The following is a 27,023-nucleotide window of genomic DNA, read 5'->3' as shown; positions in this document are numbered from 1 at the left end:
ACAGAAGATTACACTTGGATCATGGTCCATTATTCACCTCATTATTATTCACCTCATTGTTAGATACAGTGGAATTGGTTTAGTTAGAAAATGACGATATTGCCAAGATGGGGTCATACTGCTGAATGAAACGTAATAGAACTGGCCAATCTTCAAAATCTTTTTGCCCATGAGCCTTCTGCAACTGCAGCTATTATACCAAGAATAAAAATTGGCTGAAAAAGATAATCCAAAAGGAAACATGGGATCGCTACTAACTTTTAAATATATATCTGTACAAAAGCAGATCCAGGGTTTCACATGGGCATGTTGTTAGTTTAACAGCAAAATGAGACAGCCCTCAATGAATGCCACATCAACTGTTTCAAGTCCTGATTTTTTCTTTTTCTTGATATACTATGGCAGGATTTTCCAATCTTATCCTTTCCCACCTCACTGCCAGTGAGAACGGAAAATTTGGTGCTCAGTCAAAATGCCATTCACTGCAGCAGCACCAGAGTGTCCCAGTCGCAGACAAGGTCAGAAGTTTTTGGCTTGTGTTTTTAAGAGTTTTTGCAAGAGCAACATTATCTATTTTTTTGGACATTTTGCAGCAACACAGCTTACAGGGCATCCCCTCATCTAACAGCAGCATACAGTTTCATAGGATTTATTCATACAAGTGTTAGGGACAAGATCAGAAACTCTAAGGTCTCATATGAAGTTAGCCTAGATCTCAACTTTTGAATTTGACATTATGGCGAGGATTGGGTGTTTGGCTCCAGGTATGATTTAATTGACGCGCTAGAAAACTTTTATCAAAACAAACTTCACTTAACAACAGAGTTAAAATATATCAAAAAGAATCAGCATAACTTTTACCTATTGAGACTACTTAAACATGACAAGGTATAATCCTTGACTGCTAATAAACTCTCTCAATGGTTCCAGTGTAAGCAATAACTCCACAGACATAAATCCCTCTTCAGCTTAAGTTAGCACTGAGAAAGAAAAATGTATGGGCTCAGGTGGATGCTAGGTTTCCAACCTTTTGACCCGACTGGACATATACAGAAAGCCACCTGTCTTCTGACTCCCATACAGCTGTCTCCAGAGAATGGGACATATCCCAGTCTCGAAATCGACAGAGAAATAGACACAGAGAATGCTACCTCTCTCTGAAGATCCCAAGCAGCAGCTGACTTGAGTTATCTGTGTAAGCCTAATCCCACCTGTTTTTCTCATGTTGGTTATCAATACAACATCCAGGGAGTTAAAGGTCAAGGACACATAACACATCTAACACCAAGAAAGCAACAATGGGTTAAATGTCTAGTTGAACCACTAAAGGTGATACAACGCTAAATGTAACAGAAGGATCACAGAATCCCTCCAGTGTAGGAGGAGGCCATTCAGCCTGCACCGACTCTCCAACAGAATATCTTACTGAGGCCTTCTCCCCAGCCCTGTCCCTATAACCCCACTCATTTAGCACAGTTATTCCATCCAACTTACTTGGGACACTAAGGGGCAATTTAGCATGACCAATTCACCTAACTTGCACATCTTTGGACTGTGGATGGAAACCGGAGCACCTGGGGGAAACCCAAGCAGACACAGGGAGAACGTGAATATTCCACACATCAAGCCAGGAAATATTTATTATAAGACAAGTCCCTGGATAGTTTAATTCAGTGCAGGAGAGATGTGTCCCACCTTGGTGAAGAGACCAGAAGTGGTCAGATGTTGTCTCACCCAAATATTCTATTTCGTTCGGGTGTGGAGAAGTTCAGGAAGAACTTAATTTAGTTCTAACGCCGAACCTTAAAATAAGAGACCTTGATTTAACTCAGGTCAACTTGTGTTGTTCTGCTTTATCGATCTGAGCGAGAAACGGCAAGAGAGGTAGATAGTGAGGTCACGTTAACAAGAATAGGAAGCAGTTGTTGAAACTTTGAAAGGGAGGATAAATTGATGTAAATAGGAGGATAATGATGGAGTAAAAAAAAACTGTCATTTTGAACTGCTGCAACATTTGACAATAGGATCACAGTTTGACTGTTATAACTGTGATTAGGTTCAATGGAAACTTAGATCAGCACTAACAAGACAAAATATATAATCATCACAGTTCTGTTATCAAACTGTTACTTTCCCCCCACTGGCTGCAATTATAATGCTTTACCTCTTCCATTTCTTTTCACAATAGTATTACCAAACAGTTACTGTCAAAAAACATTTCTGCCATCACAAAAAACGTGACAAAAGTGATCATTAGTGGTAACAACAGAATCCTCAACAGATTTGTTGGAATATTCTGAAAGAAAAATAAAAATGAGTTGTCAGGTGATCGGGAAAAGTCTAAGCTTTTTTGCTGTTGATCTTTTTCTTAATTGAATTTTTTACTCCATTCTTAAAGACAAAGCCAATGTGGAAATGAGAGTGCAGAATGCAGTATTACAATCATCTTAAAGCATTGCACCCTATCGTGGGCTTAATCTGCTGCACAATTTTAGCCAATATATCCTGTTGACCATTTTCATCAAATAATAGAATCAGAGTTCCAGCTCACCAACAAACTTGTCCTGGTCCCCCAATGCCAAACTATATTTAAAAAAACCCACCAATGCCTCTACAATCTCAGAAGACTAACAAAATCTTGTATGAGGCATACAAGGTGATCAGAGGGTTAGATAGGGTGGACAGTGAGAGCCTTTTTCCTCGGATGGTGATGGCTAACACGAGGGGACATAGCTTTAAATTGAGGGGTGGTATTCATAGGGCAGATGTCAAATGAACTGGGCAAATCCAAAGCCATTCTTTGCTTGCTCCAAAATTGAATCCAATTTGTGGTTCCCCACAAAGGAGACAAATATGATTCAAGCTAACAAGATAATTTGATTTGATGTATTATTGTCACAGGTATTAGCATACAATGAAAAGTATTGTTTGTTGTGCACTATACAGTCAAAGCAAACCGTCCATAGAGAAGGAAATGAGAGTGCAGAATGCAGTATTACAATCATCTTAAAGCATTGCACCCGATCTTGGGCTTAATCTGCTGCACGATCTTAGCCAATGTATCCTGTCGACCATTTCCATCAAATCATAGAATCAGAGTCCCAACGGTGCAGGAGGTGGCCATTCGGCCTATCAAGTCTGCACCAACAACAAACCCAGCCAGGCCCGATTCCCGTAACCCCACATATCTACCCTTCTAGTCCACCTAACACTAAGGGGCAATTTAACATGGTCAATCCACCTCATCTGCACTTGTTTGGAGTGTGGGATGTAATCAGAGCACCCAGAGGAAACCCACGCAGTAGCAGGGAGAACATGCAAACTCCACACAGACAGTTACCCAAAGTTGGAATTGAATCCAGGTCCCTGGCACTGTGAGACAACAGTGCTAACCACTGTGCCACACTATATTCGCGACCATGTAAATGTAAAGATGTGCTATTTAAAGGAAGAGCACTATTGTGCCCTGTCCCTGGAAATCAATGCACATTTTTATTGTGCGCACTGGTTGATTTGCCTCTTTAAGGCCACAATGCACAGCTAATATGCATTGCTTGATTAATGTGTCCAAACATTCCTAACAGATCTTCCAATCTGACAGCGAAAAATGCCTTTCACTCTTTTTATTTATTTGTAGGGTGGCATGGTGGCACAGTGGTTAACATTGGGTTCTGGCTTGGGTCACTGTGTGGAATTTGCACACTCCCCACATGTCTGCGTGGGTTTCCTCTGGGTGCTCCGGTTTCCCCCCTCAGTTCAAAGGACGTGCTGGTTAGGTGCATTGGCCATTCTAAATTCTCCCTCAGTGTACCTAAACAGGAGCTGGGGTGTGGCAACTTGGGGATTTTCACAGTAACTTCATTGCAGTGTTATCGTAAGCCTACTTGTGACTAATAAATAAATTTATTTGCATGTCTGGCATAGTGGCTAACTGAAACACTATTGACAGATTCTGGGACACTGCATACACTGGACACGTTCAAATTGTGAAGGAGCCTTCACCCTCCACTTATCCCTTTTGACAAAGGCCAAACTTTACTACAAAAGGCTTTCAGGATATTAAAAACAGAAGAAACCATTTAATAGATGCATCAATCTAATGGGATTTTAGTTTTTGTGTTTTGGATGCTAGAAATTTGAGAGGGGAAACAACAATGATATTATTGGTTCATGAAAAAACATTGATGGACAGGATGACCTATCATTGAATCCTTACAGCACAGAAGGAGGTCAACTAGCACATCGAGTCTGCACCGACCACACTTCCACCCATGCCCTATCCCTGTTACCTGACATATTTTCCCTGCTGGTCCCTCTGACATTAAGGTGTAATTTAGCATGGCCAACCTACCTAACCTGCACATCTTTGGACTGTGGGAGGAAAACAGAGCACCAGGAGGAAACCCACACAGACATAGGGAGTATGTGCAAGTTCCACACTGTCACCTGAAGCCAGAATTGAACCCGGGTGCTTGGTGCTGTCATTCCCCTGGTCACTCCCTCTGGCCCTTCAACTGTCCGTGTCAATGCAATGCCAATTCATGCTCCTGCATGCCCTCTTACTGTCCATGCCAATTCAATTGACCCTCCTAACCACTCCCATAACCCCCACGTGATTTCTCTCCTTTTCAGAGCTATTCATCGAGTATATATTATGTTCACAACCAGGGAGCTAATTAATAACAATGACAAGTGTGAACTGCTGAAAGAGAAAACAAAATGTCCATTTAGAAATGTCTTTTGAAGAAGAACAATCTGCTGCTCTTACAACCTTATAAAACTGTCAACTCGACAGACATTCAAGTATCAATAATGGAAGCTTCAAACACTTCACAATGCTTAATCTTTTCCCAATAATCTTTTCCCAACGAAGGGAAATCAAAAACCAGACAGGTGAGGGGAGAATTATTTAGAAGAGATCCGAAGGGCAACTTCTTCACCCAAGGTCTGGCATATGCGAGGATCTGCCAACAGTTGTGGCAGGTACAACAGCAACATTTAAAAAGCATTTGGATAAGTACTTGGATGGGAAATGATTAGAGAGATTTGGCCAAACACAGGCAATTGGGACTAACTGGAAGTGCACCATAGTTTGCTTGGGCCAGTTGGGCCAAAGAGCTTGTTGCCGTGTTGTATTGCCCCATGACGCTAAATAGACATTGAGACATTGACAAAAGAGATCACAGAAAGAATTTATAAAAACCACTAAGTTCTCAATCAAGCAAAATCACCAAATCACTTCGGTTGTCACTGAAGCCAGTGCTAAGTAAATATTTTTATTCTTCTGGGCAAGCCAAATTATCAGGCTTTTAGAATGTATACTGGCAATGGGCAAAAAGGTTTCACTAAGAGGGATTACTAAGCCAACCCGTACAGGGAAAATGTACAGGCAACACTACTTATCACTACGGACTTCTTCACTCAAAGGGTGGTGAATCTCTGGAATTCTCTGCCCGTTGAAGTGGTGGAGGCTGCCTCGCTAAATATTTTTAAGACGCGGGTTGATGGGTTTTTGATAAGAGAGGGGATTAAGGGTTATGGGGAGAGGGCGGGAAAGTGGAACTGAGCCACGACAGATCAGCCATGATCTTATTGAATGGCGGGGCTGGCTCGAAGGGCTAGATGGCCTACTCCTGCTCCTATTTCTTATGTTCTTATGTACCCTCTCAACAGCAACTAGAGGTGGAGAAATTACTCATGGCCTGCTTTGCAGGAATAACTAAAAGAATCAACAATTTGGTAACCTATTACACTACAACTATTTCTAAACAGAACAGCAGGAATAGATTGAGCTGGTATAACAACGAGAAAGCCTCGTGTGTTTTGTTTATCTGAAAGTGATAATTAATGAATTACCACTAGTAATGAATTTATTTCCATTTTAATTCATGAAATAATAATTGAAGATTATCTCAAGCAATGTTATGCCAAAAGTCATACTTCTAGTAAATAATAAGAACTCCATAAATCATCTTTAGACCTCAGCGAGAGTATTGTATCAAATTCTTCGCACTTCAGAAGAGCATCAAGGCCTTGGAGAGATCTATGCCCAGACGTTTACCATGAAAGGGAGCGTATACCATTCATACAGAAGGAAACAAGAAACTACAGAATGCAGCGTTACAGTCAAAGCTAGGATGTTGAAAAAATCAAGTTAATGTGAGGTAAGTTGATTCAAAAGTCTGATGGCAGGGAAGAAGCTGTTCTTGAGTTGGTTGGTTTGTGACCTCAGAATTTTGTATCTTTTTCCCTAAGGAAGAAGATGGAAGAGAGAATGTATGGGGTGTGTTGTCCTCAATTACGCAGACTGCTTTGCCGAGGCAGTGGGAAATATAGACAGAGAAAACGGATGGGAGGATGGTTTTTGTGATGGATTGGGCTACATTAACAACCTTTTGTAGCTCCTTGTGGCCTTGAGTACAGCAGAAGTAATACCAAGCTGTAACACAACCAGAAAGAATGCTTTCTCTAGTGCATCTGTAAAAGTTGGAGAGAGTCATAATTGACACACCAAATTTCCTTAGTGCCGATTTGCCCGCGTTTGGCCAAATCTCTCTAATCATTTCCCATCCATGTACTTACCCAAATGCTTTTTAAATGTTGCTGTTGTACCTGCCTCAACCACTTTCCCTGGCCAACTTGTGGAAACTGCTGGCTCTTTAAATCACCAGTTACCTCCACTGAAGTGTGATTTTGGTAAGGCAGGAGGAGTGAGCAGATTAGTTCCACTAAGAGGAGGTCTAAACACAGTGTATTTGTTTGGAGAGCCAGGATATCCCTTTGGGAGGAGTAAGGTACCCATTGGGGCGATTAAAATTTAACACGATGATACACTTTTTATGCATGAGTTCATTGAAACCGTTCAGCTGTCAGGGCAACTGTTATGACAAACAGCAGGTATTAACTGCTGAGCAAGCCAAATCCCAAAGGGAAGTTTGATTTACAGACCATAATCTTCTTTAAATTCTGAAAAGGAGAAGAAAAATTCTAGTAACACTTCTGGGATTTTAAAAAGTAAATGATTGATAACAAAAACTTAAGCACACAAGATGACAGTTACATAGTTAAAGAAATCTTATACAACATCCTCCCCAAAAGAAACCTGCTTGTTGAGACCCACAAGTAAATACCTTCCAGGAAACACTCCCTTACAAGATATTAAACCATTATGTAAGGTAAAACTGGCGTCACAGCAGTAATGATATACAATGTAACCCGTCTAACTCACTACAGATGTTGGAATTTGAAACAAAAACAGAGAATGCTGAAAATTTCAGTAGGTTTAACAACATCTGTGGAAAAAGAACGGACGTAGAGATGCTGGCATTGGACTGGGGTAAACACAGTAAGAAGTCTCACAACACCAGGTTAAAGTCCAACCAGTTTATTTGATAGTAATCTCACAAGCTTTCGGACATGGTGTTCCTTCATTAGGTGTTTACTTTCAAATAAACTGGTTGGACTCTAACCTGGTGTTGTGAGACTTCTTACTGAGAGAGAACAGAGCCAACATTAAGTTTGGATGACCCTTCATCAGATCTTCAGGCAACTCATTTTCTGGGCCATGGAAAAGTCAGCTACAGTTTTTCAGGCGTGGTTAAGGTAGACTCACCCCAAACTATCCAGCTGGTGGGTGGAGCCCTCGCCTCCAGGTTAGGAGCATAGGAACGAGGAGCAGATATAGACAAATTCAGTCCTTCAAGCTTGCTCCACCAATCAATCAGATCATGGTTGCTCTCTCCCTGGTCTCAACTCCACCTCCCCATCTGTTCCCCAAATCTCTCTTTGGCTTTTTTTAAAATTAGAAATATGCCTATCTCCCTTTTGAAACCATTCAACAATTCAGAGTTTACCACGCTATGGGGCAGTGAGTTCCACAAATTCTGCGAGAAGCGGTTCCTTCTCCTCTCAGTTTTAAATCCACCTCCTCTTAACCTCTTGTTCTAGATTGCCCCGTCAGAGGAAACATTTGGTCTCCATTTACTTTATCAATCTGCTTCAAAATTTTATATACCTTGATCCAATCCTCTCTCGTCCTTCTAAACTCCAGCGAGTGCAAACCCAAACTGTTTAATCTCTCCTCATATGTCAACCCTTTCACTCCAAACAAATCAATCTGGTGAACTTCCTCTGAACTGCCTCCAATGCCACCATATCCTTCTTCAAACGTGATGACCAAAAGTGGACACAGTTCTCAAAGGCTAAGTCCTGATCTGTGATTCTACAATTTCATTGCTAGCTCACCATAAATGCTGAATGCATTATTCTTCCCACACATATATTTTACATCCAAAAAATGCAAGGGCTGAAACTCTCCATCCTACACATTATTTTGCTGGAAAACATTACTGCTCCAGCACTAAATCGTTCAACATAATGCCTATCTATTACAATTTTGACAGACATGTTATGTTACAGTATATATTTGTGTGGGGTACTATTTGCTTTTTTTCAAATCATGATTGGAAATCACAATGGAAAGCACGTTGCAACAGTTGAACAGATATTAATTGGTAATGAGCCATTAACTAATAGATTAGCGGGACAGAAATCCTGGTCAGTAATCGTCTTAACCTTTAAGCATTTTCAATCGCCATCATTGTAATGGTTAACTGCATTAATCCAAAACTGATCTACCGCAATCCTACAGAATCACAAGGAGCACACATTACCTTAGCTGAATGAGTAACCCCTTAGCCAGAGGCATCAGCTGTTTTCAAATACCTGTTCCTGACATGCAGTATTAGCAACCGAATGAAATTAGGATGTTGTCAAAATTTTTGGAATGTGATAAATTGGGGATTAAAAAGTAAAATGTTACTCAGGCAAAGATTGGGCAGCATCAGTGAAAAATTTCTTTCTGTGTCACTATGATGCAATATCTATCACATTACAATAAGGAAGAGAGAGTTTGTGGAACCCATGTTCAGAATCCTAATGAGGATGGCATTACCAAGCAAGGTCATGATTATAAAACACGGACATAGATCTTGTCTCCTCAACCTATGCTTAGAATTGTTAGTGCTGAAAGAGGCCATTCAACTCATCGTGTCTGCACTAGCTCTCCAAATAAGCCAGGTGATTTAATGTCATTCTTCTGCCTTTTTCTAGTACCCCTGCACATTGTTTCTACTCAATTAGTCATCCAATACCCACTTGAATGCCTCCACCACACTTCCAGGTAGTGCATCCTGGACTCGAACCACTTGTGTTTAAAGAAATTCACATCATATTTGCTTCTTTTATAAATCACTTTATATCTGTGCCTTCTTATTATTGATCTTTTTATAACATGAACAGTTTCTCCCCATCCACTCAGTCCAGTCTTCTCTAGATGTTGAGCAGCTCTATTAAAACTGCTCAAAGCCTCCTTCCCTTCAAGGAGAACAGTCCCAACTTCTCCAATCTATCCTCATAACTGAAATTCGTTGTCCCTGGGAGCATTCTTGTAAATCTCTTCTGCGCTCCAATGCGGTTACATCCTTCCTATAGTGTGGCTATCAGAACTATACGCAAAATGCAACTGCGGTCTAACTACTGTCTTGTATACATTCAGCATAACTTCCTTGTTCTTGTACTCCCTGTGCCTATTAATAAAGCCAAGAATACTATATGCTTCAGTAACCACTCTCTCCACCTGTCCTGCCACCTCCAACTACCTGTGCACATGCACACCCAGATCCCTCTGCCCCTGCACCTCAAGACATTTACCACCTATTTTATGCTCTCTCTCTTACGTATGTGCTGCTGATGTATCTCAAAATGCATGGTGGAAAACTAATACTTTTAAAAATGTAAAATCCTATATATCTCTATTTCTCTACTTAGCAGATTTCACCCTACCTGGTGGACTTAGCTCCTCTCTCATCACACCAGAGATATGAAAACTGTGGGACGTTGAAACACAAGACGTACAAAATATTTAGAAGCCTACCAATTCTGGCAAAATGAATATTGGTTATGGTATTCGTTAATTAGCAGAACAATCAGCTGGAATGGCCTTGCACACATGAAGCAGCTCAAAATCACCAAGTATTAAAAAAACCTCACTGAAAGGCCATATTCCTGGCATAACATGTATATGCGATATTAACCACCAACACCCCAAAATAAAAAGAATCTCCTCCGCAAAAAGAAAATCACAGAATACAAGCTTGCCGACAAAAAGTAAACATTAAAGTAACATTTGCCAATAAATGACTGCCGAGTATTCCATCTGTTGCACACTGTGACTATATTACTCATTGTTCCAATTGCGTGGAACTAAGAGGGCATTTTGCTCAGCAATCAAACAAACAATTTCAAGTCGAAGGTTGCCCTAACATTGATCAATTTCCTTTCAAGCGGTTCAATCCCATTGGAAAACCTGAGATATCCAGGGCAATTGGAAAGCAGCACGGCTCTGAACATTGACAGCAATCTCTGATAATGTGATTGTGCATTCACAGCTGGAGTCATGGCTGTAAAATTTGATGGGATGTTACTCCTATTTAAAAGCCCAAAAGGTAAGCATTTTGCACAAGTCCTTCAACAACATGATGAGCAATCATCCAAAATGAATTTGTGATGCACCAAAGTACTCAGATGTCATAAAGTGTCACTTCACGTTACAGCCATATGCTAAAGTTCATTTAAAAATTGCATATCCAAAACTTCCATGATAAACTTTTTGGCTTAGCCTCTTCACAACATGATTATCTGCCCTTTTAAGGCTTACAATGAAACTCCGATCCTGTTGGAGCTGAGCCAAACCATTTTGCTACAAGTGTTTCCTGATCAATTGAAATCCTGAGGAAATGTTGTGATCCAGATGGAAAACAAATATTTAAGAACAATGAGAGGGCTGCCAATTAATTGAGTGGTTGAGATGATGTCAAGTCACAAAAAACACTTCGTAGCCAATTATTCCAATCTCTGAAGCAAAGTGCTCCTTATAATAACTCTCCATTTTTTTCCTGAAATATGACATCTGTTGGCACTTTATGAGTAGCTTCATTCAGGTTTGAACTTAAATTTCACATTAGTTGTGACAGAAGATTTATATGTCCACTCCATATCTTGGAAGTATGGTTGTATTCAAATGAAAGGTTTGTGAACCCAGGATTCCTGCACCTCAGTTGAGAAAAGCATAGCGCAGGATTGGGGCCCTTTGGCCCTCAAAGCCTGTGCCAATCATGATGTCCTAACTAAAAACAAATGTTCTCCTCTTACTCAGTCCATACCCCCCTATTCACGTACCCATCCAGGTGCTCCTGAAATGTTGCTAATGTGCCTGCTTCCACCACTTTCTCTGGCAGCACACTCCAGGCACCCACCACTCTTTTACGTGAAAAACTTAGCCCCGCACATCTCCCTTAAAGTTTGCCCCACACACCTTGAACCTGTGCACCCTTGTAATTGGCACCTCCACCATGGGAAGAAGCCTTTGACTATCCACCTTGTCTATGCCTCTTATAAGTTTGTGCATCTCTATCAGATCTCCCCTCAGCCTCCGTCTTTCCAGTGAAAATAATTCTAGTTTATTCAACCTCACGTCATAGTCAACACTTTCAAGGCCAGGCAACATCCTGGTGAACCTTTTCTGCATTCTGTCCAAAGCTTGCATGTTCTTTCAGGTAGTGTGGCGAACAGAACTGCACGCAATACTCCAAATGCAACTTAAGGTCTTATATAGCTGCAACATGATTTCCTAACTCTTGTACTCAATGTCCCAGCCTATGAAGGCAAGTGTACCATGTGCCTTCATAATCATAGTTATCTCTCTTGACCTCTTCTGAGTGGTGGTTCCTCCTATGTCCCAGATTGCCCTGATGAGAAGCCATGGTTATTTCTCCACCCAGATTTGAATTAAAATGGGAATCTATCTGCCCAATGGATTTGGGTAGCTGTCCTTGCTGCTTGCTCAGGAAAACAGGATTCACAGGATTCACAAAATTCACAGGAGAGAAGATATTATCAGCTCCAGGACATGACATTAAAGCAGGCATTTCAAATGTCCTCCTGCCAGTTTCCAACATGTGCGTAGGGACTAATATTTTCCCAACCCCAGAAACAGGAAAAAGTAACCCAAAATAGGCAGATACAATGCAATAGGCACTCAACACAGAGGACCACATTATTTCTGAAGGCTAATGTAACTTGAGAGAGTCTTAACCAGTGTTCTAAACCAGAAAGTTTTACAGAAGAGAAAATAGTAAGTGGTGTCTAACTGGTTGCTCTTTCAATTACATCTGTTTTGTGACTAAGTTGAACTTCATCCATTTTTTGGTGCCTCCATGTCACAACACCAATGGGTTCTACTTCAACAATCCAGAAGAATGCTTCACCTTCTCTCACTGACTCATGCAGTGACCACCTACTAATTCCTGGGCCAAGGCTACTGGAGTTCCAGATGTTTTAATTGCCTTCTGGTGTTTGACATGGGTGACCCTCCCTGTTGTGGATGGGGATGTCAGCCTAAACAAGGCTTAATGAATTTTTGTCATGGAGGTCAGATTTAGTGAGTACGTTTTTCCATTTCTATCTATGCTTAATTCCTTTGCCTTCTACCATGCTTATGTTGGGAATATGTCAGAATTTGTCTAGAAATTTGAGGAAAAGATGTGTAGCAGTCACTTTGCCATCCTCAGCCCCAACAGCTTGCCAATTTACACAACTTGTTTGGAACAATTTGTCATTCTTCAACAGAGTGGCTTCTGTCTACTTATTGTTTTTATATATTTAAGTAGGTGCACAATTGCTTTAAGAGCCAGTCACGTGATTTGGTGGTGATGCCATTAAGGTGCTGCACAGGCTGCTAGAAAAAAACCTGTTGCGTGTTACTTTGAATCTACATGTGCAACCCACATTTTTTCTTTTTGTTTAATACCCAAAACCTCTAACATAGTTTCGACATTACAGATACATTGTCTCCAATCTTTTTTGTCAAAATAGTCATCAGCATTTTTTTAATCACTTCCTACATTCATTTCAAATTCTTGTTTTTGTGCGTTTCTTAAAGCTTGGAATCCTAACCGGCACCAGTTTTCATTTACTCCATGAACCCTATTTTCATGTTCCCGCGCGTGAAATGTCATAACTTTTTGCTTTATTTAATAGTCTTACAGGCATTCCATTCTGAAATGGTTATTTCTTGAACTTGTACTTTCTCAAAGTACTGTACACCACTTTGTTATAAAGTGTTGGATCCTCCATTGTCCAAGTAATATTCAAAATACTTCACTTAGCCTAAGGCTCTGACAAAGGATTACTGGCTTGAAGCATGGGCCGGAATTTTCTGGCCATTCACACCAGGATATTATTTGGTTCTGCTCCAGCGAACGGAGATGTGCCAAAGTGCCAAAATCTCCAGCCTCGCTTACAGCAGTGGCGGGATGTGAACAGCTGGAAAATTCCAGCCAATGATTTTATTCCCCTGTCCATAGGCGCTGTCAAACTTGCTGAGTATCACCCAGTGATTTTTTTTTTTCATTCCAGCATCCTCAACTTTTGTTTCTTGTGCGTTAGCATTTAACTCACTGTTACTTCTCTTGGAATGCCCACCAGGGAGGTCCTGGGTCTTCTCTCAGACAGATGTTCCATTTGTCTCGTTAGTCCTTTTGCATCCTTTCTCCTGTTTGATCAGGAAGTGATCAAGACTCGTTTTCACAGTCACACCTCCTTCCTCAGCAGTTATCTCTGGCTCTATGTTATTCCATGTACATCCCAATGGAAATGTCATCTTTCACAATGTGGAGCAACCAACAGTTACAGATATCGCCTAAACATTTGGTATTCCTCAATACACTGCCTTCACCGCATCCTGAGATTCACACTCAATATCAAGCACCATGCCATGCGTAAGACCATAAGATCTAGGAACAGAATTGGCCCATCAAGCCAGCTCCGCCATTCAATCATGGCTTATTATTTCTCATCACCATTCTTCTGCCTTTTCCCCATAACCTCTGATCCCCTTATTAATCAAGACCCTCTCTATCTCTGACTTAAAGACTTTGAATGACCTGACCTCCGTAGCCTTCATTGGCAACGAGTTCCACAGATTCATCACTTTCTGGCTGAAGAAATTCCTCCTCATCTCTGTCTAAAAGGATCGTCCTTTTAGCCTGACGCTGTGGCCTCTGGTTCTAGTTTTTCCTACTAGTGGAAACATCCTCCCTACACCCACTCTATCCAGGTCTCGCAGTATCCTGCAAGTTTCAATAAGATCCCCCTCATCCTTCTAAACTTCAACGAGTGATGCACTGATCACTGTCCCTGCAGCAGTATCAACTATGTCAAAGCTGTCCTCATTCACAATTCCATTTCATCTTTCGCCCCATTAGGCACTTTAACAAAAATAATTTGTTTTCTGACCTTTCAGGTATCAATAGCAAATGCCAACAACTTTTGCATACCGATACCTGTCCAAATGTTTTTACCCCCTTAATTTTCCTCTGGTCCTGTCCCTTCTTTCAATCTCATCCCTTAATGTTTTGATCACCACCTCAGGTCTTCCCCTCTCTAGACCTAAACAATCAATCCCCAGCAAAGGCTTCAGTCCCATCTCCTTGCACCCCCACCTAAATGAAGTTTGGGTTACCTTATGATGAATCAAAACCCACTTAGTTTGTGTGGGTAACTTGTAAATATTCACTCACTTAGCAATATGGCATCTAACGTTACATGTCCACCAATATTCTCTGCCTCCATGAATACAGATGAGTTAGGTGTACACTGGTGTGATTTTATTGTTCATTATGCTTATTGCGTGTAACACGTCATTATTTCAAATGTGCATGCATGACTGAGATTGTAGTTTTTTAGTTAATAGATATCAAATTCAAACATAGTTGCTGAATGATGAAAAGTTGCATCGTTGTATGTTAGAAACATTGGACCTTGCACAAAGTGGAATAATGTCCCACATACATGCCTCCTTTTCAACAAATTGGATCACCAACAAGTGCCTTCAAGTCTACCTTTCACAATGTCATACACACAGTAGTGTGCTGTTGTCAGCTCCAGTACATTGACTGTAATCTGATCATTATCCAAATATTTCTGTTATTCACTCATTACCTCAAGACAGAACAATATCAAGATTCAAAGATTGTTTGGAATAGTACATATACAAATCTTTGTGGAAAGCCATGACAATACAGGATGACAATCCATGCAGTATAACACTAAAATATTTTTGCATACTTTACCTACCCCATAGACAAGTTGCACATTTTAAAGTTATGATCCAGATTGAGCAGTCATCATAAAAAGCATAATAAATAGTTCACTTTTAAACTGTAGATCTCATTTCCTGACTTGTGACCTTCATTGTTAACTCAATTTTATTATATTCAGCACGTGATAATCAGACATCCATTGTGATGGGGCACGAATAATGTTACCAATTTTGCATTACCAACATATACATCCGTCACTATACAGTCCGTTAACAGAATCACTTAACATAAAAACTAGCAGGTGGAGGCCATTTAGGCCATTGGGTCTGCTTTGCCATTCATTTTGTCCCTTTACCACAGTTAGATTTATCTACATAGTAAGCAACACTCTGACAGGTCCTTCCTCATACAGAGTGTAAACCCAAATTGTCAGGAAACCTGACACTCCACATTATGTATATATGCAGGGTTCCCTGCTTGGGCAAACCAGTACTGCCTTAATCTGGGAGTTCCTATTCTATGAGGAGAATATCATGGGCCTGATTAAAGTCATTACATCTATGGAGGAAAGAAAACCAGATCATAGCTTGTAGCCTTTCGTAAAGTATTTAATAATCTCCACACAGAATCTTATTCCTGACAAAAACCCAGTTAAACACTTGCAGCTGTCAATTACTTTGATGCTTGAATTTGCATCAATATCCCCTTACCTCTGCCGTATAACACTGTGCACCAATTAACTCAATTATATTTTTCCCCAAATATAACCTCAGCACAACAACATCCTGCAATGCATCATGCTCTGGAATTGTGTTGCGATAACAACGGAAATATTAGCGTTCTCGGTTGTGAACCTGGAAAACTGATAATGTCTCACATCTGCAGATCCACAGTCCAATGCAGAAATCTTGAAATTGCGGTCAATGGTTCCCATGCTCCTCCCCAGATTGTGCTGTTCATGGAATCTCAGGCAACGAACCTTTGACATCACTGAACTGATTGAAATCTCTTTTTTCTAAACTGTAACATCGCCTTTAAAAGCTTCATAATAAGATGTGAAGCACAAAGTCATAATGAATAACCTGTTTGGTCCAGAAAAGTTAAACCATAATGTTGTCTTTAAGACCTCTGTAGTAAGATATGACTTGTGTCACGTTGAACAACCTCTCTGGTTCAGAAAAGTTCTTCTTATATTTCTGAAATGTTATGTTTCTATTCCAATAAAAATGTGTTTCCAAATTGAAATTTGTAAAATTAATGGCACACTAATTCCTATCATGCATGCCCAAATCCTTAGATCACTCCTTGTAAAACTTCAAACAAGTCAAGGATAATTGGTGCATTTTACTTCCTGCTTTCTTGTCTGTGACAAATCTTAAATGCAGGCTGCTTACCCTGTTTGACGACATCACTGTTGCAAGATTTCTAGAGATCTCTCAGCTTTGCACCAGATTCAAATTCAAGAGCAATGGTGAACTCTATGCCGTAGAGATCTCTAGGTTCTTGTGGGCAGCTTTCTTTGAGGTCAGCGGCAAACAAAGTCACTCTCCTGTTGACTGGGAAATTCATGTCATTCTGAATAAAAATTGAGAAACGCTGACTTCTCTTTTTAACCCTACAAGAATACATCTGGTAATAACATACTGCATATACTCCCTTCATTGTATACAGTTTTGTGACTTAGATCATTAACTGATGATATATTTAAAAAATAGTTCACATGAGCAGCTTTTAATTTGTTGAGGGGGTTTTATTCATGTGTGGCACGTATTCAAAAACATCAGCCAAAGCCAAATGCCTTCTAACTCATTCTCTCTTTAACACTTGCCCAAAATGCAGGTCACAACTTTTGGGAATTGTATCTGCAACCATTTACCCTTGAGCTGATGGTCGGATCTTGAGATACGCACTGCTTGTGTGGAGCTGCATTCTGGTCAGGTTGTCAAAAACATTCCAAACATCTTGTACAGGAGTTTTGTCTCCATATGAATATTTCAAACTGGCAAACAGCCCTTCATGTCATGATATTCTTTCATATAAAGGTCATTCATCTGCATTGCTATGAAATTCATGTAACTAATAAAACGTTCACCTTTCGTACAGAAAGGCAACAGGCAGATACACAGATATGCATAAATAAGCCAATAAGATAAAGTACTAATGAGAGCTGTGTCAATGACCATCTGTTTATACAGAGGAAGCAACCTTCAGAGGCCAGTCCCTTTAAAATAAATTGATCACATTACACATATTAACTTGTGCACAGACCGGCTCCAGACTAATTAAAGAACTGCAACCAATCATCTTAACAACCATTTTGTGTAATGTCGATGTATGTTTCCATTCGGTCTTTATGCTGCCCATTAAAACTGTTGAGAACAAGGCGACTCTGCAGATAAGCAAAGCCTCAACGATGAGCTGCAGTCCATGATGAACACTGTTGTAGGTTTCAGAGGGAATAACAGGAATGCCAAACTCATGCTAAAACAAGCACTTTACGAGCAATGATTACTGAGGGAAAGAGGGGAGATTGGGGCAGGAATACTTGTGAAGGAATAACCATCGCGAAAGGTAGTCATCGCTCAGAAAGGTGAAATTTTTCAGTGGTAGGAAAATCATATTCAGACTTCCAGATATCCTTCTCACAAACAGTCAATGCACAGTGGACAGCCCATGTCAGCACCAGTAACTTTATGAACAGTAAATTCATATACTTGCCATATTGATGAATCTTCTGTCCCGCTGACCTCCAAGAAGTCGTATCCATCTTCCAACAGAAAGTCTGTGAAGACCAACGCTATGGTGTCACCAGGTTCAGCTAGAATAGTCCAAGTGCAGTCCGCATTGTTATCATAAACTGAAGGAAAGCCGGGGCTTGAGATAACCCCACTCTGTCCACGCAAGGTTCCTCCACAGCCATCGTCCGCTGCAAAAGGAAACTACATTTTAAAAAAGAGAGAACCGGAAAGGGAGCATTTGAAAGAACTAAAAATCATGAAAATATGAACATTATTCCACCAGTTTGCAGTGGCATTTAACATTTTGCAATTACAGAAAAGCTCTCAGTGAATTAACAGATTAAAAGAAAATGAACAAACTGTAACTCAGTAACTCAAAAACAATTAATCTGCCATTCTGTCAGATAAACTAACTGCTAAAACATTGTGTCTTTCATGAAATTAAACCTTATTCACATCACTGTAAACTTCTGTTGATTTATGTTTATAATCGCTAAAATAGCACAAATTTCCTTGGAGACACTTAAGATGAAACCAACTCATTGATTAGTCGTTTAGTAACAAGTAGATCAATAGATTAAACTGTTGGATTGTCACTGAATATCACAGGTTAGCAGCTAAAATATGCAAATAATAACCAATCATCAAATCTCTACAGTGCAGGAGGCCACTCAGCCCACCAATACTTTATCCCCATCCCCCTGACACTAATGGACAATTTAGCATGGCCAATCCACCAAACCCACACATCTTTGAACAATGGGAGGAAACCGGAGTACCCGGAAGAAACGCACGCAGGCATGGGGAGAATGTGAAAACTCTAAATGAATAGTGACCCACACCCGGAATTGAACCTGGGCCCCTGGTGCTTTGAGGTGGCAGTGCTAACCACTACACCACCATGCTGCCTACTACTTGGATTACATTTGTCATGACAAAAAGCTTACTTAGCAGCTCACATTCATTCATGTGGGTATGTGCCTGATTAACATCAAAAATAATGGGGATGATTCTCCCAGCCCTTGACACTGCTCTCACGATGCAACAGGCCAGGAGACATCTGTGGATGCCATTTACCAGGCTCTCCATTGCCTCCCTGCATCTCCGGGGCCACGATTTCTAATGTAATCGGGGTGGAGCTGATTTTCATGTTAAAATATGGATTTAAATACCATTACCAGGACCAGGACTGAAATCTTCCCCACAGCTAGGAGTGGTTCACTCCAAAGGGATTTACAACAGCTCCCCACTAATGGGGTACTGGTGGCCTGATCCCGTGGGAGTGAACAGAGGCCAAGGAGACCCCCAAGGAGATTGGGGGTAACTGCTAGCCTGGCACTTTGACGATGCCTGAGCATCAGGCAGCTCCAAGAGGGCAGGGCCAATGGGGATGGAGGTCTTCTGAATAGGGATTGGCGGCAGAGGGAGGGAAGGTGGTGTTCGGGGCTGGCCATCCAGGTGGTGAGAGGGGGTGGGGTCGTAACTGCAGGTGAGGTGGGAGAGGGGAGACATTGGGGCTTGCCCAGAGGGGTCCAGGAGGGCAGCAATCTGAGGGGTGGTGACTTGACAACAACAATGATGCAAGGTTGCTGGCCAGCGATTGGGCTGTGATGGAATTGGAGCTACGCGGAGGTTGTGGGGCTGGCCAGTGAAATCACTGTCGAGTGATTGGGGGCCCTGCAGTGCATGGTTACTGCGCATGCGCTGATCTCTGCTCTGACAAATTGCCACATGCGCAGTGGCCCACTCAGCATGAGACAGCCGGCCTCTCCAATGGGAATAGGCCCCACCCCCTGGTTTTTAGCATGAATCTCTCTGTGGCACTCTGCAGTGCATAGCGTGTGGAAGATTAATTTTGAAAATCCCGCTAAAAAAGCCAATGGGAGTTACCTCAATTTTTACGCAAATTCAGCACTTACAATTTTTCTGGGAGATTCAGCCCTCGACATGTTGTAAGAGCAAAGATACTTAGAAATGAATATATTCTATTTAATTACTTCAATCTAAAAGCTGTACTTTGAAAGGTCAGGAATGCTTTTGTGACAAATGACCAACTATTAAAACATGGAACAAGAAATGGGCAATAGCAACTCCTCTTTATATGAAAGATGTATTTCATTTATTAATATACGTTGTGCCATATATATATATATATATATACACACACACAATTAGGAAGCACTTCCGTTTTCTGTTCAATATATTGTCTCCAAATGTGGGTTTAACATATAAATCCATCAGAAAAATTAATTTTTCCACATTTCAGCACTGCCTTTGTACTGTTAGATGACTTGTCCGACATCCGGTTTGATTGAGCTCCGATTTTCCTTGGCTAAGTATTGGTAAAATCAAGGTCTTGCCTTTGGGGGTGGCATGATAACACAGTGGTTAGCACTGCTGCCTCAGTGTCAGGGGGTTCGATTCCCAGCTTGGGTCACTGCCTGAGCGGATTCTGCATGTTTTACTATGTGTGTGCAGGTTTCCTCCCACACTCCAAAAGACGTACTGGTCAAGTGCATTGGCCACGCTAAATTCCCCCTCAGCGTATCCAAACAAGTGCTTGAGCGCGACGACTAGGGGACTTTCACAGTAACTTCATTGCAGTGTTAATGTAAGCCTAGTTGTGACTAATAAACAAATTTTACTTGTCCCTGGCCACAAATAACCTCTTGAGATACAAATTTCCTTTTTGGCCAATGTCATAGGCTGAGTTAGACTGTTTGCAAGCTTGTCTATCTTGTTTAGAAAAGAGCAGAGCTCCCAAATCCATCGCTCTCACAAATACTCCTCACCCAGTGTTAGACCTGAACGGACCTCAAAATTCTTAGCAATGATCAATGAAAGCAGGAGTGATGAGCGAAATGCTAAGAAACCATTCACATTTCTCACATGGCTCGTCTATCCCTGCTCGCAAATAAGAAGTCTTGGCTGTCTCATTGTGTTTGTTGTTGGCCCCTTGGGGGTTTGTGGAAGAACTCCCGTAGCCTCAATTGCCTGATAAACCATGCTCGAAAGTCCATAGTATTGATTTGAATTTTTGCAATGATGGAGAACCACTAGTCATTGCGAACTTGACTCTGGAGGCCTGAATCAAGAGGTCCAACCCACAAATACAGCCCTCATTTTTGAAGGGGGTAAAGGGGTGGTTTCCCATTTGTACATCTGTTGCTCACCGAGGCAGCTGCCTCCAGTCATATCTGATTTTCCTGAGTCAAGAGTAGGGAAACATGTATGCAGGTTATAACTGATAGGACCAGGTCTATACTTTGTGCAGATGCTTAAATAGGTGGGGTACCCCTTGTAGAGCAAGGGTCACCTTTTAGACATGGTCCTGGGACACCTTGAGGTAGGCTGCCCATTGGAAGAGGTAAGGTGCCATAGAACTATAGAAATGTTACAGCACAGAAGGGGCCATTTGGCCCATCTTCTCCATGCCAACCCAAAGACATTCTTCTAATCCAATCTTCTTGCACACAGCCATAGCCCTGCGGCTTACAGCTTGAGGTGCAGATCCATGTGCTTTTAAAAGAGTTTAGAGTTCATGCCTCCATCACCAACTCAGGCAGTGAATTCCAGACACCCTCTGCACAAAAAAAGTTTTTCCTCATATCCCCTCTAATCCTTCTGCCACTTACCTTGAATCTACTACCCCTGGTTTTTGAACATTCAAAGGGAAACAGGCTCCTCCGATCTACCTTATCTCTACTCCTCACAATTTTGTATACCACAGTAAAGTCGCCTCTCAACCTTCTCTGTTCCAAAGAAAACAACCCCAACTTCTCCAACTCTCCCCATAGTTACAATTCTTCAGCCCTTACAACATTCTCTGCACTCTCTCCAGAGCAATTACTTCTTTCCTGTATTGCAGTGACCAGATCTGCATACAACACTCAACAGTTTCTTATAAAGTTCCATTAGGATTATGGCTTTTTTTGTATTCTATACCTCTGTCAATGAAGATGAGCATTCCATGTGTCTTCTTTACAACCTTTTCTACCTGTACTGCTTTGTCTAGGGACATGTGTATTTGCATGCCAAGATCTCTCACTTCATCGATCCTTCTCAGTATATCCCTATTTATTGTGCATTTCCTTTTACTGTTTGATTCCCTAAATGCATTGCCTTACACTGAACGCCAACTGCCACTTTCATGCCCACTTCACCAACTCATCTATTTTATCTTGGCACTTGTAGCTATCCTCTACACTATTCACTACATGGCCAATTTTTGTGCTGTCTGCAAATTTCCCAATCATGTCCCCTGACGTTCATGTCCAAATTATTAATATATAAAACAAAAAGTAGGGATCGCAATATCGAACCCTGCAGACCACCAACAACTTTCTATTCACAAGGGCAGCCATTGACCATGGTCCTTTGTTTCCTAATACAAAGCCAAATTTGGATCCAATTTGTCGTAATAACTGGTATCCAATGGGTATTTACTATATTGACCGGTCTGCCCTGTGGGACCTTGTCAAATGCCTTACTAAAATCCTTGGAGGCAACATCCCCTGCACTATCCATCTTCCTTGTCACTTCCTCAGCATGATCTCCTCTTAACAGCTCCCAAGTGGTTATTCACTCTCTGAAGTGGGACTATGAATACAAATGCTTGTTTTGATAAGGAATTAAATATTTGAATGAAATGTTTGTTGTTATAAGGGATTGACCAGTTAAAGCAACATAAATGTATATGTAACATATAGTGAAATCTGTGATAGATACTTATGACCCTTTTTGGATTGTTAAACTTAAACATGAATAAGTACATAAACTCATTGGAGGTGTCAACAGGAGCTGCCAAAGTATTCAAACATGTTTCCCTCTGAATATCGGTGTGGTGGGGGGGGGTGGGGTAGTTGGGAGTGCATGTGGACTGTATGCAGCGTTTAAAAAAATACAACACTTGCTATTTCACTTTGTTGACATAAGTATGAGGGTTGTCATTGTTGGATTAATGATTGCTTTCAGAACCTTCTATTATCACAGTCCTAAATGGCATATCCCTTATTCTCAGAGTGTGTCCTGTGATTCTAGATCCCAAAGCACCTCACCTGTCAAATCCCTTAAGAACGTTGTTACTTTCAATGAGATCACCTATCATTGTTTGAACTCAAGAGAGTACAAGCCCAGTGTCCACAATCTCTCTTTATTAGTAGAACTCTATCATTTCACGAGTACTCATTCTATGCAAGCATATTCTTCCTTAGATGAGGGGACCAAAACTCTATACAATACTCCAGATGCAGTCTAATCAAAAAGTGTTAGACAATTGAAGCAAGACGTCTTTACTTCCACGTGCAAATACACGTGCGATAAAAATCAACATACCATTTGCCACTGCGTCTGCATGTCAGCTTTCAGTGACGTACAAACAAGAAAACTCAAACATTTTCCAATCTCTCACCATTTATGGAATACTCTGCACCTCGATTCCTCCAACCAAAGTAGGATAAGCTCACATTTACCCACATTATATTCCATCTGGCTTGCTCTTGGCCACTCACTAAGCCTGCCCAAATCATCTTGAAGCCTCTTTGCATCATCCTCATAACCCACATCCTTAATTAATTTTGTGCCAACACACATTCCCATCCAGTTTTGAGTCAAGGGCAATGAGTGGTAGGTGGTGAAATGAGCTTGTACTAAGCTGGCCATGGGGGTGAAGAGAGAGGCGTAGGATGGCATGGGGAGCTGGTGGGAGATGAGCGGGTGTGAGGAAGTGAGGGCTGGAAGGCTGTTTTTCTGTTAGCAACAAACTTTATCACGGCACAAGCATCCACCTGGTTGAGTTCCACATCATAAGTACGGAAGAGCGAGAGGTGAGAGATGAAGAATAACTGGCAGTACCTGAGGGCAGGCTCAGCATTCTCACGGGCCTTGGTAAATGACATTCTAAATCTAACTTTGCAGGGTTGGATATATAATGCGGAATCCATTTGCACAGCCAAGTGAATTCTTGCACATCACATAGCAATCTTCATTTTCTACACTGTTGGAGATGATGATTCCGTGGCCTGCATTAAGCTCCATCTCAAATAAACATACTCTGGTACACTATACATATACACATCCTGACAACAGGTTAGGAAATGAATTTCAAATTTCCACCTCAGGAATACTCAGAGCAAGCACAATTAGAATATCCCTCCGGAATGGTCTGGCTGACAGATGACGAAGCAGTGAGGTTAACATTTCACGATGTGTTAAGGCTCAGTTTCAGAAAGCCCATTGTCTTTTTTTGCAGCTCAGATAAAGGTGCTGAATCACCGGTGGCTTTTTCACCCAGCCCATCTCCGCACTACCCCCTGCCCCTCCCCCAGCGTCTGTTGCTTCTCAGAGCCTGAAGGCCTGGCTCCCGTTACACCACCACATCTTTCCCGAAACACAAATCACAACTTCTGCTACGGGTTTCTGGGAGTTGGGTTCAAGGAGCTGGGAATTCTCCTGACTCTGCACTCCTGATCTGAGAGTGAAATTCAGGCCTGAGTCCATAAAAATATATTTGATTTTTTTGCATCAGCAGAAATATAATAATTAATCCAAATTCAAACTTATGAATTCTTACAAACCTTTGCTGATTTACACCATCACCATAGTCATGAAATTCATTAAAAGCAGCAAGCTGTAAATCTTCTTGCACTCAGGTTTTTTTTTCCCCCCTGATTTACTCCTCCTCTCACACAGTGTATCATTTTTCAGATATTGGCAGCAGTGTGATACATTGCCAAAGTGGCCTATCTCTACATACGAGCTCAGATGGTCAGAGTCAGAAGGTGATAAATCATGGGGAAAATCCCAGCAGAATCTGATCCCACCTTCCACTTAAAGGCCGCCAACGTACATTTAATAACAGAGCTTACAGAATGGAAATCAGCTGCAGGATCACATTGTACCGCTCCCTCACCAAGAAAAACGATGGCTAGTACATTACAGCTGTTCACATCAGCAAGATTTCCCCATCTCACTGCAGTGAATGGCGATTTGGCTGGGCGCCAACTTCTCTGATTTATCTGCAGCGGGAGCGTGGCATGAACAGCTGGTAGGATCGCACCCAGGCTGATTATAACACCCATTACTGTCAGAGAAAGTAGAGGCTGGTGGGCTTTTCTAACTGTAGCATGGACTGTATCAGGATCTGGTCAGACCCCATTTGGAGTATTGTGAGCAGTTTTGGGCCCCGTATGTAAGGATGTGCTGGAAAGGGTCCAGAGGTGGTTCACAAGAATTATCCTTGGAATGAAGAGCTTGTCGGATGAGGAATGGTTGAGGACTCTGGGCTTGTACTTATTGGAGTATAAAAGGATGAGGAGGGATCTTATTCAAACTTATAGATACTGCGAGGTCTCTGAAGCATAGGCCAAAGAGTGAAGTTGAAACATTTTGTCCAATACAGTATGTCTCAATACATCATCAACATGTGGCTTTACCCACTCCGCACACACAACCAGAGACAAATCCTTTCCTGGTCCTTCCATAAGACATAGGAGCAGAATTAGGTCACTTGGCCCATCGAATTTACTTCACCATTCAATCATGGCTGATATTTCCCTCCTGCCTTTCCCCCATAACCCCTGATCCCCTCATTAATCAAGAGCCTATCTATCTCTGTCAACTCAATTACCTGGCCTTCACAGCCTTCTGTGGCAAAGAGTTCCACAGATCCAACATTTCCTGGCTGGAGAAATTCCTCCTCATCTCTGTTCTAAAGGATCTTCCCTTTAGCCTGAAGTTGTGCACTCTAGTTCTAGCTTTTCCTACGAGTGGAAACATCCTCGCCACGTCCACTCTATCTAGGCCTTGCAGTATCCTGTAAGTTTCAATAAGATCCCCCCTCATCCTTCTAAACTCCAACGAGTACAGGCTCAGAGTCCTCAACCGTTCCTCAGACCACAAGTTTTTTATTCCAAGAATCATTCTTGTGAACCTCCTCTGGACCCTTTCCAAGACCAGCACATCCTTCCTCAGATACAGGGCTCAAAACTGCTCACAATACTCCAAATGGGGTCTGACCAGAACCTGATATAGGCCATGCTATCGTTAGGAAAGCCCACCAACACTTCTACTTTCTCAGCAGGCTAAGGAAATTCAGCATGTCACCAATTTTTACAGATGCACCTCAGAAAGAATCCTTTCTGGATGCATCATGGCTTAGTATGTTTCCTGCTCTGATCAAGACCGCAAGAAACTACAAAGGGTTGTGCATGTAATCCAGTCCATCACACTTTTCAGCCTCCCATCCATTGACTCCATCTACACTTCCTGCTGCCTTAGAAAAGAGGCAGCATAATCAAGGGCCCCACACACCCTGGACATACTCTCTTCCATCTTTCTTTCGGAAAATGATAGAAAAGTCTGAAATCATGTACCAACTGACTCAAAAACAGCTTCATGCCTGCTGCCATCAGACTTTTGAATGGGCCTACCTTATATTAAATTGAGCTTTCTCTACACCTTAGCAATGATTGTAACATTATATTCTGCACCGTCCCCTTTCCTTCTCTGTGAACGGTATGTTTTGTCTGTCTAGTGCACAAAAAACAATACTTTCCACTGCGTGCTAATACACGTGACAATAATAAATCAAAATCAAAAAATGTCTGAATAGTCTTCTCCTGTCCTGCACTATGAGTATTGTGTTAAAAATTGTGCCGTGCTTCCTCAAAATAGTGATAATCTATTTTTCCTTTTGAGCTTAAAAAGGAGGAATGGTTAACTTGAGTCTGATCTTTCAATACGTCGGGGGTCAAAATAAGAGTGATTTTAAAGAAGGCTGTAAATCAAACTAAGGGCTTACAACTGTGTAGCATTCACATGAAGCTTTGTCACCAGCTAATTATACATGAAGCTTTCCATCTCCGCATTACAACCAAATAATTATCTCCAGCTCACTCTGTGACCTCAACTGGCCTTATAAATACACAATTAGCAGTTGTACTAAGATAATTAGATCATTAATTTATAATTGGAAAGAGTGGTTTAGAAAGATTTTCTACAGTGTGAAGTGGGTGACAAGACAGTAAATCCAAACAGCTCAACGGGAACGAAATTGAGAGAAAATAAAAGTTATAAATTTATTGTTAACAATATTTTGGCAGAGACACAATGGGTGGATATTCCT

At 41.4% G+C, this 27,023-nt stretch overlaps 1 protein-coding gene across 1 annotated transcript in view; it reads right to left on the bottom strand.

Annotated features, from left to right (window-relative positions):
* csmd2 (CUB and Sushi multiple domains 2) overlaps nucleotides 1-27,023 on the bottom strand; it is a 1,720,603-nt gene that overhangs the window by 1,074,935 nt on the left and 618,645 nt on the right. The window contains exon 5 of the mRNA XM_080211135.1: nucleotides 17,880-18,087. Within this exon, the coding sequence (XP_080067261.1) occupies nucleotides 17,880-18,087 (208 nt within the window). The remainder of the gene's footprint in view (nucleotides 1-17,879; nucleotides 18,088-27,023) is intronic.

The sequence above is a fragment of the Carcharhinus amblyrhynchos genome, chromosome 24 (assembly GCF_965287045.1).
Source record: "Carcharhinus amblyrhynchos chromosome 24, sCarAmb.v2.hapA, whole genome shotgun sequence".
Classification (NCBI taxonomy): Eukaryota; Metazoa; Chordata; class Chondrichthyes; order Carcharhiniformes; family Carcharhinidae; genus Carcharhinus; species Carcharhinus amblyrhynchos.
The sequence above is the reverse complement of the archived record's forward strand: the minus strand, read 5'-3'. Positions and strand labels throughout refer to the sequence as shown.